General features: G+C 38.5%; 1 protein-coding gene across 1 annotated transcript in view; it reads left to right on the top strand.

The window, feature by feature from the left end:
- Positions 1-16,546, top strand: part of LOC145984990 (isatin hydrolase-like) — a 61,871-nt gene extending 45,325 nt beyond the window's left edge. The window contains exons 2-4 of the mRNA XM_083118471.1: positions 1,041-1,162; positions 6,281-6,490; positions 15,862-16,546. Of these exons, the coding sequence (XP_082974597.1) occupies positions 1,041-1,162; positions 6,281-6,490; positions 15,862-16,217 (688 nt within the window). The 3' untranslated portion in view covers positions 16,218-16,546. The remainder of the gene's footprint in view (positions 1-1,040; positions 1,163-6,280; positions 6,491-15,861) is intronic.
- The last annotated feature ends 899 nt before the right edge of the window (positions 16,547-17,445 follow it).

Below are 17,445 nucleotides of genomic sequence, written 5' to 3'. Positions count from 1 at the left end.
AGCCAATGGGAACATAGTAATAATTTCAGAAAGCCTCTAGGTGTGGATGATTGAAACTCCACCTCAGACACTAGAAGCTTGTAAAAAAGGAAGGCTTGGGGTGATTGTCAGACTTTTTCGTTTTTCCCACATACTTTCTCAAAGAAACGAAGATAGGCGAGTTAGGTACAGTAGGAGTCCCTTGAAATAAAATAACACCTCTTCTTCATGTACTAAGTATGAAAGTAGCTACAAGTAATAATATGGCTTTATGTGATCAGCTCATTGTCGGAGTTAGATTGGTACAATTAAGTTTTCTATTAAATTTCTCCTTTCCTTATTGTTCATCGCTTTCTTCGTCTTTAGACAAATCGCAACGATGAGGATGAATGATGATTAGGGTAATAAATAGACACAAGGAAACATATTCATGCTAGGATCGAACCTGGGACCGTCAGTGTAGAGATCGTGTGTCCACCACTCTATGCGCTCGCCCAAGGAGGGACTATAATTCAAAATTGACAACATCGAAAAATCGTAGGAACTTTAACCACTCGTTGTGTTGCCCCTTCAGCAGCAAGTAAGCAAGCAGCACCCTTGGAAAATTTATCTGCCCTTTCCTCTTGTTGCGACCCAGTTTTTGAGACTAAATAATTTTGCAATAGGTAATGGTATCGTGGAAAAATATTAACCATACACAAGCTTCCTTCCCCAAAATGAAGGGGTATTTCGAATATGGAAGTAACTTTTAAGAAAGAAAGACATACCCCCTTCCGTTCCTTACGGTCATATTCCCAATAGATATCCCTGGGAACGCCATTGAGCATTCCATCTGTTGGTCACAGGGGGAAAAATGGAATATCCAAATAACCAAAAAGTATTTTATGCTAAACAAATAGGTGACAAACCATGGTTGATGACCAGAACCAAATCCTTTTAGTAGTCATGCACATTTGTTGAGAATTACGAAATAATTTTGCGGCAATTTTTCGTTACTTTTGAAATTTGTACGATTTTTGTTCTTGTAATGTTAATGTCTCGATTGTTCTATGTTCTTTCAGGTTGGAGCTGAACATGATTCAGACTATAGAACATGCAGGGACACACATAGACGCCCCTCGACATTTCAATAAAGATGGCCTCACAGTAGATCAAATATCACTCCACGATCTCATTGCACCAGGTAGGTTTTTCTTTTCAAGGCGTAGATGTACTTTTCCAAATTTTGTTAATGGATGTTGTGACATGCGTTCCAATCATGAAAATGTTTCTCCTAATATTTTGCATTTATTTGTAGAAAGAAATACAAAGTAATAGGATAATTTCATGAAGAAGAGGTTCCAAGCAATGCTAATTGCACATTATTCATCGTCTAGTGCTTCTACTATCGTAACTTTATATTTCGAGAGAGCACTTCTTCTCTCGTCTTCAGGTGAACAAATTCTTTTTGCCTTGATTTTTACTACAAATCCGGTACGCCGAGGAGTAGTTGGTTGTAGTAACATCACAGGTCTGTCGCGGGTTCGATTCCCACCACCGGTAAAAATACATTGTTCGCTTGAAGACGAGGGAAGAGGTGCTCTCTAGAAACGTACTGTTAGAACAAGTACACATGTAAGTAGTGGAAAGGCTAGACAGTAGGTAATGTCCAATTAAGATTACGTGCTAATAAAGAAGAACCATTGTCACTAACATTCAGATAATTAATAATACGTTCGTAAAATATTTTAGAAACCTCATCTCACAGAAAATGCACTCCATAATATGATGTATTATAGGTGACGAGGTTTCGAAGGCAAAGCATTTCTACTTCCCAATAATTATCATGGTGGGGTGGGGTATATTTTGTCTTCCTTCAATTTCCACTCTTGACTAATGATTTATTTTTTTGTATTTTAAATGGGAATATGAACTTTGGTAAGGTTTTCACTATTTTGAAGCAAGTATTATTGTTATACTTATACTGTTAGAATCTGAATATTTTTTGAACCCATAAAAGTGCTATTCGTTGGATTTTTGAAGATTGTGATTATATTCATAGGTGGTATTTGTGAGTAGATGAGGGGAAATTCTCCCTCTGATTGTATTTTTTTTTTGGCCCCTGGGGTTATACAGGGTGGCTCAATAAGTCACTTAACACCCTCAGTTCAAGGCCACTGCGGCATGGAATTTGAAATTGGCGATGACCAATCATTGCCTGGCCAAGGGGGCTCCACATTGACGCCACCCACACGGTCGGCGGACATCTTGATGTCCGCCATCTTGAATTCAACTTCAGAATTTTAAATAGGAAGGGGGTCGTGCGACATTTCAAAATGGGCTAGAATTTCACGAGAAATGCAATGGTGAAGGTTTTTTCGACGTATCTTTAACCAGTAAAAAGTTATGACTGAATTCTTGTACCAATTAGCTCCTTTTCGAGGTGTTAGAAAAATGCCTTAAAATTTGTTTAGCGCATCGGTAATGCATCGAGATCAAAGTGACGTCTAGGGAGAGACGTTCGCATGCCATTGCACATTATTTTAATCGGATACATCCATGAAGAGCTGCTCATTATGAATGGTTGTCGCGAACAATTTACAGTGTGACGCTTCCATTGAATTAAAAGTCCTTCACAGTGACAAGGCTAATGTTTATGTTCAGAAGGAAGTTTATAAACAGAATATTCGATGCTTTTTATCTGATAACCCATTTTTGACAGATCAAAGCTGAATGGTTAGTGTTGGTAAGTTAATGGTGTGACGTGCTGTGTGGAACACGATTGGTTAGTCAATTTTCCATCAACGGAACCTTAAATGCTTAGGCCTACTTGGATTTGTTAAATAAACAGGTTTTACATCCTTGCTTATGGAAGAAAGTACTTTTTACAGAGTTTTTTCCGATAGGGAGGAACACCAGAACACTATGGGAACGTTGTGAAGCAGTTTCTGTGCAAAGTTAGTTATCAGATGACAAGGGTCACATATTCTGTTTATGAAGTTCCTTATGAACATAAACATTAGCCTTGTCACTGTGAAGGACTTTTAATTCAATGGAAGCGTCACACTGTAAATTGTTCGCGACAACCATTCATAATGAGCAGCTCTTCATGGATGTATCCGATTAAAATAATGTGCAATGGCATGCGAACGTCTCTCCCTAGACGTCACTTTGATCTCGATGCATTACCGATGCGCTAAACAAATTTTAAGGCATTTTTCTAACACCTCGAAAAGGAGCTAATTGGTACAAGAATTCAGTCATAACTTTTTACTGGTTAAAGATACGTCGAAAAAACCTTCACCATTGCATTTCTCGTGAAATTCTAGCCCATTTTGAAATGTCGCACGACCCCCTTCCCATTTAAAATTCTGAAGTTGAATTCAAGATGGCGGACATCATGATGGCTGCCGACCCTGCGGGTGTCGTCAATGTGGTTCCCCCTTGGCCTGATAACGATTGGTCATGACCATTTCCATGTTGCGCGCTGCAGTGGCCTTGTACCGGGGGTGTTAAGTGACTTATTGAGCCACCCTGTAGATAGATAGATAAAAACATACATGCATAAAGTGAACTTAAAACAAAAAATCAAACACACACACACACACACTATGCTTCGAAAGAAATTAATTGAAACCTGCACTGGACATTTTTCAAATACCACCCTGCGTGTATGTACGTATCCTGTACATACAGCCATGAGTCACAGTTTCAGAGTTGCCACAGACCACAGTTATTTATTTTCTCCATCGGAAAACACATTAAGAGCAATAGTACGCCTTGGAAGCATTATCATGTCAGCAGGGACACTACCGCCTTATGCCATGCATGTATTACCATCCAGACCTAATGTAGCATATTCTATTTTAGGTTTTCGCATTAAAGAAGGTCTTGGTAAGTTTTATCGAGAGGTTTTCACACTCCAAAGAGCGGCTCTTTCATGGTTGGGTGTAGTTTGTCCTTAGCAGACTAAAAAGAATGATCGTTTTTTGATAGGAATATGTCAGAGATAGCCTAACAGCAGTGGCGCAGGAACGTTTTTCATTTTGGGTGGTACAAAATTCACTTCGCACCCACCCACTCACACACATACCTTTATATATATATAATGGTATGTGTGTATGTATGTATGTATGTATGTATGAATGTATGTAAGCATAAATGTGGGGCGGGTGGGGGTGTACACAGAGAGGGCTGATGGGGCTACAACCCCTCCTAAATTTTGAGGAAATCACATTTTCAAATGAAGCAGTGAAGAACTAGGGAAAATCAAATTAGTAAATGAAACCCCTCCCTGCCTTAAAATGATCCCGGATTTGCATTTTTCTTTTTCAGAGTAGAAAATTCTAAATATACGAAATGTATCTTATTGCGTATAACGTTCCACAAGCACATTTTCTTCGAATACTAAAAACTGTGCCGTGTTTGTTATGTACGTATGTTGGGTTGCTTCGTTCTGTAAGGCTATCCGAACGTTTGTTGAAAGCTATAATGTTTCGTTGTCTCTGAAGAAAATGAGTTGTGATGGTTCCCGATCGACTCACGAGAGGTCGCAGTTTTTAAATGATTTAGTTTTTTCTGTCACTTTTGGCTAATCGGGAAGATGAGGATGGGTGATGATACGATGAAATTGATGAAGGGACTCTCTCAAGAAACATCCATGCCTAGGCCGGGGTTCGAACCCGGACCACTAGCTACGTAGCATGCTGCGCGTAAAATATTTCACAAAGTAGTTATTTACAATGGAATAGGCTCCACTTTACGACTCTCTACAAGCACTTGAATGATTTACTTTACTTAGTTTTTCTCCCAGCTGTGGCTAATCGCGAAGATGGTGATGAATGATGATAACATGAGATTAGCGAAGTACAATCACACATATGGAGAGAACACTACACAGGCCCCACATAGGCCTCACCCAGCTCTACAAGTACTTAAAGCAATACCATTGTATATGCAAAACCGAAATTCTTCAGTTCTTGGAGCAAAGCAAGAAATTGACATGGCTAGAAAAACTATTGAAACGTTGAAAACAATTTATTTACTATGAGAGGATGGTAGTTCAACACTATACGTTCAGAAGATTTATTTTTCAATCTTTTGTAGGTAATATGAATAGTCGGTTTGAAGACTTAGGCTTTCTTTCCGAATGTAGACGCATTAATTGCAGATACATGGCCTTCTAGCGAGTGTCAGTGTCGTTTATGTGAGAAGGTGAACTTTAAGGTAAGCACAAACATGTGCGGCATCATTAACTGAAGATTTTCGCATCTACAAAGGAAATCCAAAACACATTGCCACTTCACTCAAAGACCTTGTATATCCAATCGAAATTGCAAGTTCAGTGCCATGAATCTAACCTTAACTGATCAGAGAAATAATTTAGAATTATCAATACTTTTACTTTACCTATCAATAAATGGACCTCCAGTGCATTTGTTCGATGTCAAAAACTTAATCTATATTCACTTTGTGCTCAGATGGGTTAATCGGAACTGGATCTACAATTTAAACAGAAATGTAAAAATCTGCAAATAATTTGTCTGATGATAATTTTCAATGAATTCATATATGCATTAAAATGGGAAAAATATAAATTCTGCTTATAGTGACGAATTATGAAGTTATAATTTATATAATTTCATAGGTAGTAAAACTTTCACAATTTATTTTGTGAGAATTGTGAATGCATTTAGTTTAAGAAAACTCTACTCTATATGATAAGTTTTAAAGGAAAGAGGGTCAGTCGTAGATGACCTTCTGATGCAGATATACATCTTATAAATCAGTAGACTACTACTTCAGATGTACAAAAAGGGGCATTAACCGGCAACATGATTTCCTGAAACTAAACTATATTCCATCTCTATTTCACTATATTTTCATCTATATTCCACTCTTTTTTTTTTTTTTTTGAAAGAATGTAATGTTTGTAAACAATATAATCTTTGTGTTGAGTTATTAGAAAATAGGTTCTTTTTACAGCTGCACCTTGAGTCCTTTCAAATTATTTTAGGGGGTACAGGGGGTACAACTCGGATCGACGGTTTAGGGGGTAGGCTACTGTACCCACCTACAAAAATTTTGAGGGGTTAATGTACCCCTGTAGCCCCCCGTTCCTGCGCCACTGCCTAAAAGTGAATCTCTACTGCATGGATGCATTCATAGAAGATGAGAATCGCAATTTTTTGAGGCTTGTAGCGTCGAAAGGAGTTCTTAAAGGGACCACCCGCCGCATGCACGATAACTTTCGTAGCCATTACCGCCTATGTTACTATTAGCAAGTAGTAGAAGTCAAATGCGCTTTTTCGTTATGTTGCAGGTGTCGTGATTGATATAACAGAGAAAGCAATGCAGAATCCAATGGCCAAGCTGACAGTGGAAGATATCCAAAATTGGGAGGAAGAAAACGGGGAAATACCCGTGGGCGCAGTGGTAATAGTGAGGTCCGGTTGGGGAAAGAAGATGCATAACAGGAGTGCCTACTTGGGACTCAAGCGTGGAGGGGCTCCAGGAGACTACAACTATCCAGGTGAGTACTTATACAAATATATACAGGGCGAGTCATCTAAAATTAGCACCGGAAATATTTGGTGAACAACAATAAATATTGAGAAACTGCTTTCGTAGATATAAAGGTATGAGAGGGGCTCATGAAATTAGTGGACACAATACGTTCAACTACCTAAGGAAGTACTATTTTCAACACAAACTTAGTTTTTTTTAAATGGAAACCCCATTTTATTTTTAGCTCATTTGAAAGTACGGAAAAAATCGTTGAGAATGGCGTTTGTTACATTGCAATATGTTAAGTAGATCTCACGTAATTGTAACTTAAGTTCACGCTTGAAACAAACAAGAAAACCCAAGCTGAACACGTTTCCGATTACCTCCATCAGTTGCAGTTCGCCGCTTTTCACTCCATTCTCTCACATAGCTGAGATTTCTTCAGCTGGGGGTTTTCTTTAAGAGCATGATAAACTCAAGATCGCACAGTACTGATGTCTACACATTCATCCCCATAAAATGCCCTCAGTCGCAGATGTATGTCAATTTGTAGCACATTTGCTGCGGTTAGAAACTCGATCATTGCACGCTACTTCAGGCGCTTCACCAACATTGCATTGTTACATGCTTCCATTTTACTCGCTATAGTTCAGCACCCCCTGGCGATAGAAGTTCCATGGAGAAGCAGGAAAGTCTTATAAGTGCAATGTATGGTTGCTCAAAATCCAAAATGCGTTTACAAGGTAACAAAGAAAATAAACATATAGGAAGCTTTACTTTTCAGCACGCCCTCGTATATATACTTTATTGTAGATCCATTTCAGGATTGAAATGTTGTTCATTGACATTCCAAATTACAATTTGCAAAATTTTAACAAAAAATGTTAATATAAAATGAAATTAGGCATACCATATCTAATACAAAATATTGAATTTTTCACGAGTTTTGTATCTCTTAAAGTAATTAAATCTCAAACTCAAAATTTTTACTGAAGTTACTTATCATGGAGTACTGTATTGTGTACAAATTTCAGATTTTTAAACAACTGCCCACCAGAGATATTTAACCCTGAACTTGGATTTTTTTAACAAAAAGTACATGTTTATGACCCTGTAGAAAAAGAAATATTAAAGTCTCAAGCTTCAAATAATTTTGATATACTCTATTGGTACATAGGTACTTGCACAAAAAAATTCAAGTGTCAAACAAACTGCCTCCCCCCTAAAATAAATGTCCCAAAAATGTCATTTTGAGCGATTAAAATACACAATTTTGGCCTTAAAATTTATTATGAAGAAATAATATTTAGAAACTTACACAGAAGTATAATTGTAGCCTATAATGTGCTTAACATCACAGATTTTGATTCATTGTCGTAGGACTTACCAGAGCTGAGATAAGAAAGTTGCCGCTGGTGCTTACGAATGGAGAAAATGACGCGCGCCATGATAAAAGAATGCCCGCCATCTTCAAATCGGTGATAGTAAAAATAAAATAACAGTAGTTCTGAACTGTCAACATATGAGGCTCACACCACACAAAAAATAAACTTTTTTAAAAATGGTCAAGCAACCATGTTGTATGACTTCATATGGATTGACCCTATACACTAACGAAACAAGTTCCATTCTGTCCTCTTAATGACGTCATAGCGCGCACAGGATCATGGGAAATAATCTCGGAACCTCGGGAATGGCCTACCTAATAAAGGTACTTTGAGGTCAGTTAACAAATATTTGTGCATTAAAAAAATATAAATTTCTTACATTCCGGCATCAGTTACATACATAAAGGTTAGTACCTTAACATCTTTCTAATTTTTATTTGGCGTTCATTCATTTGAGTTATAATTTTTAGTACATCGGAACAATCAGCTCTTCTCGTTTGGTCATGACAAATCTTTAAGTTTTCAACTTTTAAACTTTGCACCTTATGTATTTTTCTTTCTTTCTAATTGATTTATCAAATAAAGCAAGGACGTTACAAAGTACACTGATTAACCAGACGTTAGTGATAGTGTATGTACGTCAGAACTGTTTCTGAGAAAATAATATATATATATATATATATATATATATATAACTCTGAAATGGCCGAGATGATACTTATCTATGGTGAGTGTAGGAAAAATGCAGCACAAGCGTGCAGGCTGTATGCACGACGGCATTTGCGCTCGGCTCTGCCGACAGGCATTGCGAGGATGCGCCTTCACGCTCAACTTCAGGTTACATTTACTTGAGAACTACTTGACGTATTACAACGTAACAAACACCATTCTTAAATAATTTTCCTGTACTTTCAAATGAGCTAAGAATAAAATGGGTATGTTATGGGTATGCTAGAACAAATAAAGCAAATATGAATTAGAGAAATGTGGAATTTCGTTGAAGGTGCACTATTATTAAACATCAGAATTGAACCTCTAAGTTTAGTGAAGTATTAAACCTTAGATTCATTATTTCCTCAAACATGTCCTAGTATAATACATACAGCGTTACTGTCACAATAAAGTCAAAATAGTTATATCATATTTTCTTGCAAGGTGTTGTCATACGCAAGCAAGATCAGAAGCTAAAAGAAAATAAGGTGGATGATAATTTTTTTTTTCTCAATATGCAGCTGATGTTGGAGTTACCTGTTGACAATTTTCACAAAGCTTGAACTATTACAAAGTTCTTACATAGGAATTCTGCGCTATGCATGATATTTTAACTGCCGAAAAAGCATGAAGAATTGATACATTGTTTACATTAGACTAATATGCAAAATAGTTTATTCACTTAGATGCATAGAGTGAAATTACCTCGGCGTGATTTTGGATGTGATGTAAAAACTTTTAATGTAAAATCTGTTTACAAGTTGACTCATTAGTTTTTAAATTATAATTTTCATTAGTAATTAACATTAATTTAATCGTTCGTCATGGTCAGGCCATTTTCTTGCAAGTTCTAAATAGACACATAATATGATTAATCTTTTGTAACATCAAAGAATTGATAACATAAGTGCAACAGAAGTTAATTTTTGCATCATCTAACGGTCATTGTTCAATATGCTGTGTTTATACCTTATTGAATGAATCTCTCTCTGTTATCATGCGACCATCAATAAATAACGTGGAATTCCACATTGACCAATAAGGATGTTGAAAAACAATCAGTGAAATAAACATGGTGCAACATATTTTTCTCCTCGTGTATTTCAAGAAGTCTTCGAGACATGAGTCAAGATACCATTGTTTCCGGTTCATACATAATTCTCGGATCCTTTCACAATTCTGTCTGTCGAGTGGTCATTGCTCCCTGCAGTACTTTGTAAAAGAGAATATTTTACTATTTTTATAACGTCACTCTCGCCGCCTCTGTGACCAAGCGGTTTCAGAGGTCGATTCACGAACTCGCCCACAGTTCGAGTCTCGGCCTACTTGGGCATGAGCGTTAATTTGAGATTGGCTCCTCATCAGTTTCATCTAGTCATCGTTCATCTTGTCCTCGATATATCGCAAGATAAGAAAATACTATTAGGCTTATCCGTTATTTCAAAAGTGTCTTTTTAAACAAAACCGTGCCGTGAGGTGCCTTATCACGTTCATACGTATAAATCAAATACAAAAAATTCCATTTTACCACTGGCAAATTCTACAGTGTTTATACGACTTCGAAATGAAAAATGTTATGAAAAAAGTTGTTAATGAACTCGAATTGTACTTTTTAGAAACAAGGTACTCTAGGTACAAATTTTGTAAATGTAGAAGATAGTTTAGGACTGAGGCTCATATTTCGGAGAACTGGAAACTGAGCTAAAATTGACCCATTTCCCCGGCTCTGTTTAGATACATCGCCAATCAATGACAGACATGATTGCATTTAAAAATTCAATACCCACAAGGTTACTCGTGGTAGGAAGAACTCTGAGATGAGTGTGACTCAATCATGCGAAGGAAACAGTTCGCGTGATTGACCTTCTCGCAGAATGAAGATCTGGAATGATGAGGTGGCCCTGATCTACAAACTGTCATCTTCGCTTGATATTGAGGATATGAACGAACCAAGGTGATAGGTCATCGACTTTTGAAAATTTAATGTAAGAGATTGGAAGGAAACTGAAGATCAATTTCACCCAGATTATGATGGATGATGAACGCATCCATCATGATTTAAGTAGTATAGAAGCGTAGCCCGTTTGCATAGTTTGTTCCCCCTTTCTAGTCATATACTGCAAAGGAAAAGAAATTAAATCTAGTGGAGACGAAGTTTTCTTACTATATTGAATTAATAAATAACATCGTTAATAGCCAGCTCGGTTCCCGGTTTCCCGTGGGCATGGGTGTTGTTTGTGTCTCTTCATCAATTTCATCATATCATCACTAATCCTCATCATCACTTGTAGCAAAAAATGGCAGAAGAGCGACACTGAATAACAAAAATACAAATACAACATTGTTAATAAAATATTGATAGCTATTTAGAATGATTTGGTTCATTTTACTCAGCTTTTCTTCCACTTTTGGCTAATCGCGAAGACGATGAATGATATGATGAAATTGATGAAGGGCAGGCAGGGACCACTTGCGTCGTAGCGCGCTAACCACTTCGCCACAGAGGTCGGCTTGTTATTTAGAGATTAGGATTTGTACGTATAAATCGGATATATTTTACTTCTGTTGTTTCAGCATCAGTTCCAGCTCGTCTGTCTTTAATTTCTTCATTAATTCAAAGATTGTTCTTGCTTCTGTGGTGTATTCGTTTTCCATCGGAATTCATCCAAGAAGACTTCACCTTGCTTTGCTGTTTCAACGCATTTCCGAAATGCGTACACGTAAGTCGGTTGTGGCAGAAACAGCTTGTGTTGATAACAGCCCACCCTTTATTTGCCAGGGCGATGACATAAGATTTATTTCTGAAGCGCCACACCTCGCTCTCGCTCCTCGGATCCATCTTGAGGACAGTCCCAGAGGGAGTTGCATAATTCTTGGAGCCTGTCCAAAGTGTCCAGCCATTTCAGGTCTTCCGTGGAACAACATACAGGTGGTATTTGGGGCATCTTCTTTCATCAGGAAATAGTCTTCAGAGCAATGCCATTTATCTCGTTCCCAACTTGTGATTAGGGAAGGGTTCGAGACGAGACTTGGGGAGTCTCTCGTCTTGTTTCCTTCTGCATCTCATCTCGAATTCTAAGTGCATGGCTGGTACCCCGATCTCGCCTCAATTTATAAACACAAAGACACACATACATATGTTAAGGTTGAACCAATGCCGATACTCTCATCGATTTTCATGGATACAGATATCGATGCTTGAAAATTGTAGTAATTAAAAGTTGTTCAAAATATAGATTAAAATGTTTCTGAATTAATTCAGAATATTAAATTCAGGCCCGTAGTCAGAATTTTATTTCGGGGGGGGGGGGGCTCGTAACAATCAGCAGTCACCATCTAAAGGTGAAAATGTGGGAGGTTGAAGCCCTGAAGATGAATTTCTCAGTATATTACAACTTATTATGCAAGATGTTTAATCCTGTTAAGGAAGTAAAATTAATTACCACTACACGCTATTTAAATTAGATAGTATTTGTAGTATTTCTGGGGGCTTCGGCCCCCGAGTCCCTCCCCTGCCTACATGCCTGATTAATTTATATTTTATGTTATCACAAAATTCAGTTTTTTCACACAAAACCGGTGCAAAATAAAAAGAAACTTCGAATTTTGCATAATTTCCAGGATAATTAGACTCCGCGAAAGTGTCACATGGCATTCTTGTGGAGTCCGTGGAAGATCAAAATGCCGGAAAAGTATCGGCAGGTATCGAGAAATAAATTCCAAGCGATACTTTCCAATACCGATACATCGACATCGGTATCAGCTCAGCCCTAATATATATACTACTAGCCGATTGCCCGGTTATTTATTTATTTTCGATTATTTTTACATGTCATTCCCTTCACAACCCCAACACTAGGGGTGCCAGGGGTGTCTTGGAGTTGAAGCTGTTGGGTGTGTCACTATTCATCTTAGCGACCCCGAAAACTATGGATTCCGCACTAATATCTGTCGTTTTCGATTATTTTTACATGTCACCCCCTTCCCACTCCCACCCTAGGGGTGCCAAGGGTGTCTTGGAGTTGAACGGCATTGGGAGTGTCACTGTTCATGTTAGCGATCCCGAAAACTATGGATTCCACACTAATATCGGTCGTTTTCGATTTTTTTTTTACATGTTACCCCTTTCCCACCCACACCCCTAGGGGTGGCAGGGGTGTCTTACCCCCACAGTATTTCTTTCGAGATTGCAAGTGATACGTGTTCCAACTTTGGTTGAAATCGCTCCAGGCGTTCGAGAGTTATGCTGGAACAAACACACACACATACACCCCCCCCCCCCCACACACACATCCATTTTTATACAGGGTGTCATTTTAATGGCGCCCACGGACCACAGAAACGTATAGAGGACATCAAAACAAACAACTTTTTTCAGTAACATTTTTCTCATTGGAGCGTCGTTTCGGCGCTACAGTCGTTCAAAAAAGCCCGTTTTGCCGCCTGAATGCTGGCAACCACACACAACATTTTATTGCATTTGTGACGTCATATCCCGTCGTGAAGCGATGCGTTACAGGGTTGCCAGGAACACACATATTCTGTGAAAAATGACATAGCTACAATCAGCCACATTATGTACCGTAAAACAAATGGAGAAAACACGATCTGTAACCTTACAGGAAGTAAATAAACGATACGAAAAATGGTAGAAAGAAAATAGAATTCAAGTAGAAGTGGTCATATCGAATTTTGTATCAGCTTGCATGTCAAATATTTGCAAATCTAGTTACCAAGTTGGCATCTACAATTTAGTCTATCCACTTCGTCCTTCTGATACTAGTTGTCTGTGACACACTGAACAGATGACAAAATAGAAATTAAAGAACTCAAAATTCCAAAGGTAAGCAACACATAATATAATGTAATATATTCAGGGCATTTAGAGGCAAGTGACAAAAATGGTTGAAAATACAGGGATATAAATAGTAGTAACACAAACTCTCCGACGACTGTGTTTATCTACGCACCGGATACACATGTAATAGTTTGCAACTCTGAACAGGGCAGTATATTCGCTACTGATTCATCATTAGATTGTTACTGTGGTTGTACGTGTTTTAGCCGTAATGTAACAACGTGAACCTCAGATACTTCCGTTATCAGCACAAAGTACCACAAGGCATCTGGACACAAACCTGTAGATATCAACCTTGCAACGAGATTTGCAAATATAATTGACATGTAGCTGGGCGTAAACAGCCACATGTAAGTTGTAAGTACAATAAAAGTTATTGTTGTTGATATTTGACATGTAGGCTGAGACTTGACCGATATTGACTCTTCATTTTGAATATGTTTTTACCATTTCTCATATCGTTGCTTCACTTCCCCCTTCCCCTGAGATGACTGCTGATCTTCTGGCTGGTAGACTATGATGTTCGGTTTACTGGACGCGTTTTTCGCTTCGTTTTACAGCTAAATAATGTGGTTGGTAGTTTGTCATTTTTTACAAAATTTGTGTGTTCCTTGCAACCTTACCGTGCGCTGTTTCGCCGCAGGAAATGACGTCACAGATACGATCAAATGTTGTGTTGGGTTGCCAGCATCCAGGCGGCAAAACGGTCTTTTTTGAACGGCTGTAGCGTCGAATTGACGCACCAACGTGAAAAATGTTACGGAGAAAAGTTGTTTGTTTTGATGTCCTCTACACGAATCTGTGGTCCGTGGGCGCCATTAAAATGACACCCTGTATATTAGATTTATCGTGATTCCGTAGATAATCTATCAGAGGCATCCGTGAGCCTGTGCGGTTGCGTACATTGGGGATAAATTCAGTTTTATGAGGGTTCGCAGCATCGCAAGAAGGCATTAGACAGGAAAAAGGGCTATTAAGAAAGAATGTTTGCCCTATTGACCTACATACACTGAAAATGTATGCAGTGGTACGTTGCATATTTTGCATTCACTGTTTATTTCGAGACAAGACCGAGAAAACGAGATGGGTGTTTATAAATCCGGACTTGACTGAGAACTAGACGAAAGTAAAATACGTGCTACGTTAAGTTTTCTATGAGGTAAGATTCGCCATCTTCCTTCTAAAAGTCTTGTTTACGAAATGAGACTGAGGACTAGAGAATTCTCAAACGTAAAAGTTTATTTTAAACAATCGTCATTTTTCTTACAACCTAACTACACTGAGTTGACTTCAGATTCGACTGCTGTAATTGGATAGCGACCATTGTGAGGCAAACAAACGTGCTTTTAACTATGCCGTGCCAAGGGGGAACATTCCACCACTTGGCAAGTCATCATCGACTGAAGAAATGTGTCTTTATGTTGGGAATAATTCTTACGTTGGTTTTAACATTCAAGTTCACACATTTAACACACACGTAACCTCCTAAGTTTATTTGTTGCTAAATTCATATTTACACCCTCTAAAGACTAATCCACATCCCCCAGATGAATAATTCTGCAAAAACTCATGAATTGGCTGTTTTCTGCTTCAAGTGCACTCCTGGGGATGATTAAACCTTTAGATTTTTCTAGACATTGCCTTCCTTTTGGATCTTTGCTTTGTACAGTCGGAAGAAAATTGTCTGTCCTTGTGAATTCATTCAAACTCCGCGTGAAGGTGAGCCAGGTAAGGTAACCATCAAGAGGAAATATATCAAGCTGGATTGTTTTTCATCATTGGGTGTAGGTTGTCGAAATTTCACCATGTTTTTAATGAGTACTAATGTCAACAATTTTCTCAACTCTTAAAAGTGTAACGTACAGTTGGATGCATAAGTATTACATATCATAATTGTCCATCACTATATTAATTTTCTTTGTTTTACGTAATAAGAGTTTCAAGAATTGAAACAAAATGCCAAACAAGCTAGTGACAACCGCTGCACCAACATACATAAATATTTATAGACGTAGGAGGCAAGAGAAAAATTAATGAAAATAGTCATGGAATGGACAATTTGCCGAGCAATACTTGTGCATCCCACTGTACGACAGTACACAGTTAATCTCCCTAAAACCTCATCGAGTCGGTGACAGTTTGCGTTGACTTGTCGACTCAAGATCTCAACACTGAAGGTTCTGAGTTCCAGTTCCTGCCTGAACAGACACTCATTGGTATTTTTATATTCATCAATTCCATCTTTTAATCTTGCATCCTAATCCTTGCGGGAGATAGAAAAGCAATGCAAAAACAAGGAAACTACGGATAAAAAATACTGTAATATAATCGTATATTTTTCACGGTTAGTCTAATAATGACTGATGTGGCGTTATCTAAAGACGATCCATAAAATGTGTGTACTTATTTTAATATATAAATGTTGTTTTTTCTTGCTAGGTATTCGAGCCGATGCCGCAAGGTGGTTGATGGATGAAAGGAACATTGTTGGAGTTGGAATCGACACTTTGTCCATCGATGGAGGCAAACTTGGTCAGGCTGAGACTCACAGAACACTTCTGGGTCAAAACAAATACGCCCTGGAGAATCTCGCCCGTCTGGAAGACCTCCCTCCTAGAGACTTCACGCTTCTTACATTTCCAATGAAAATAGGCGGCGGAAGTGGCAGTCCTGCTCGTGTCATTGCGGTGATGGGCGAATGCGGAGAACTCTGCAGCGGCGCCAACTACCAGAGCCATCTATCGTGGATCGCCTTAACTACCTCTCTCGTTATTTCGTGGTTAACTGTGTTCTGAACATAAAGAGCAGAAAATGTATTTACCTTCCATCTTACAAGGTGGCATTCAATCCAGGGTGTTTCAAAATTGTCAGCACACCTAACTTATTATGCACACAGCATCGTATTCTCTTGTAAGTGCATGGAACATGTTTATCTCGTCGTGTGATTCTTATGATTCGAAAATGAATACTCTAAATTTCACAATTTAACAGAATTAAATTACATTAAACGTCCACAGCCCCGGGCGCTGAACAAGCAAAATAAAAAGAAGGTTGGAAAAGAGTAAATGTCGTGGTTCCCTATACATGAATATTGTCAGTGTGCAGAGAAATGCAAATTTATCTATTTTTTTTCTTGCTCGTAACAATTCCCGTAAGTCATACCAAGTTTTACTCGTTGTTGAAACCAGATATTGTGTACCAGTGACGGCGATTAGGGACTGCGTGGGTACGGGGGGGGGGCTGGGCAGTTGGCCCTCCCAACTTTTTGCCACTTTTGCCCCCGCACTTTGCTAAACCTTATCTAGCAAGAAAGTAAACTGTCCTTACCTTGTCCCTCCCCCCCCCAGTTTTGACACCTTGCCCCCCCCGCCAGTTTTCCAACCCAATCGCCGCTACTGTTGTGTACGATTTGTTCATGATGATGATGAATGATAATGATACACAAGGTACTAGTGGTGACTAAACGTACTTGCTGGCAGTGGCGTGCCCAAGGGGGTGTTGGTTGGGGTCATAACCCCCCGCCCCTTGGCCCAGTATTCCTAAAAATAAAATAAAAACTTCAATGGCAGGAAAAGATGGCAAAATGAGAACGAACTACTAAGAAAGTACACGTAACCTCTCCCTTTCGAAAATCCTGGGCATGCCACTGCTTGCTGGGATGTATCGAAAATCGAAAACACAAAATTAGGAAATATGTTTTTCGCGTTTAGATGACGTTTTGGAGTGTGTGTAGTATACATACATAGCCTACATACATATACATTGAAAGTATTCTCAGTATTGATTGTCAGTTATAAAATAATGCCTCATTGTGCTGTTTAATTATACTTAAAGCAGATGTGCAGCATATTTTTACCATGCTGTTCTATCAGAAATGTTATTGTTATAGCGAATCTCTGTATCCTGTAATAATTGTACAGATTTTTGTGGTAGAGGAGAACACGCAATTGAGACAAAATTAATGCCTCGTGAGGTCCGGGAGTTTCTGCGCGTGCATATTAGAAACAAGTATAAGTTTGGAGA

The sequence above is a fragment of the Lepisma saccharinum genome, chromosome 3 (assembly GCF_977018435.1).
Source record: "Lepisma saccharinum chromosome 3, izLepSacc3.1, whole genome shotgun sequence".
NCBI classification, from domain to species: domain Eukaryota; kingdom Metazoa; phylum Arthropoda; class Insecta; order Zygentoma; family Lepismatidae; genus Lepisma; species Lepisma saccharinum.
This window is presented reverse-complemented; position numbering and strand designations above follow the sequence as displayed.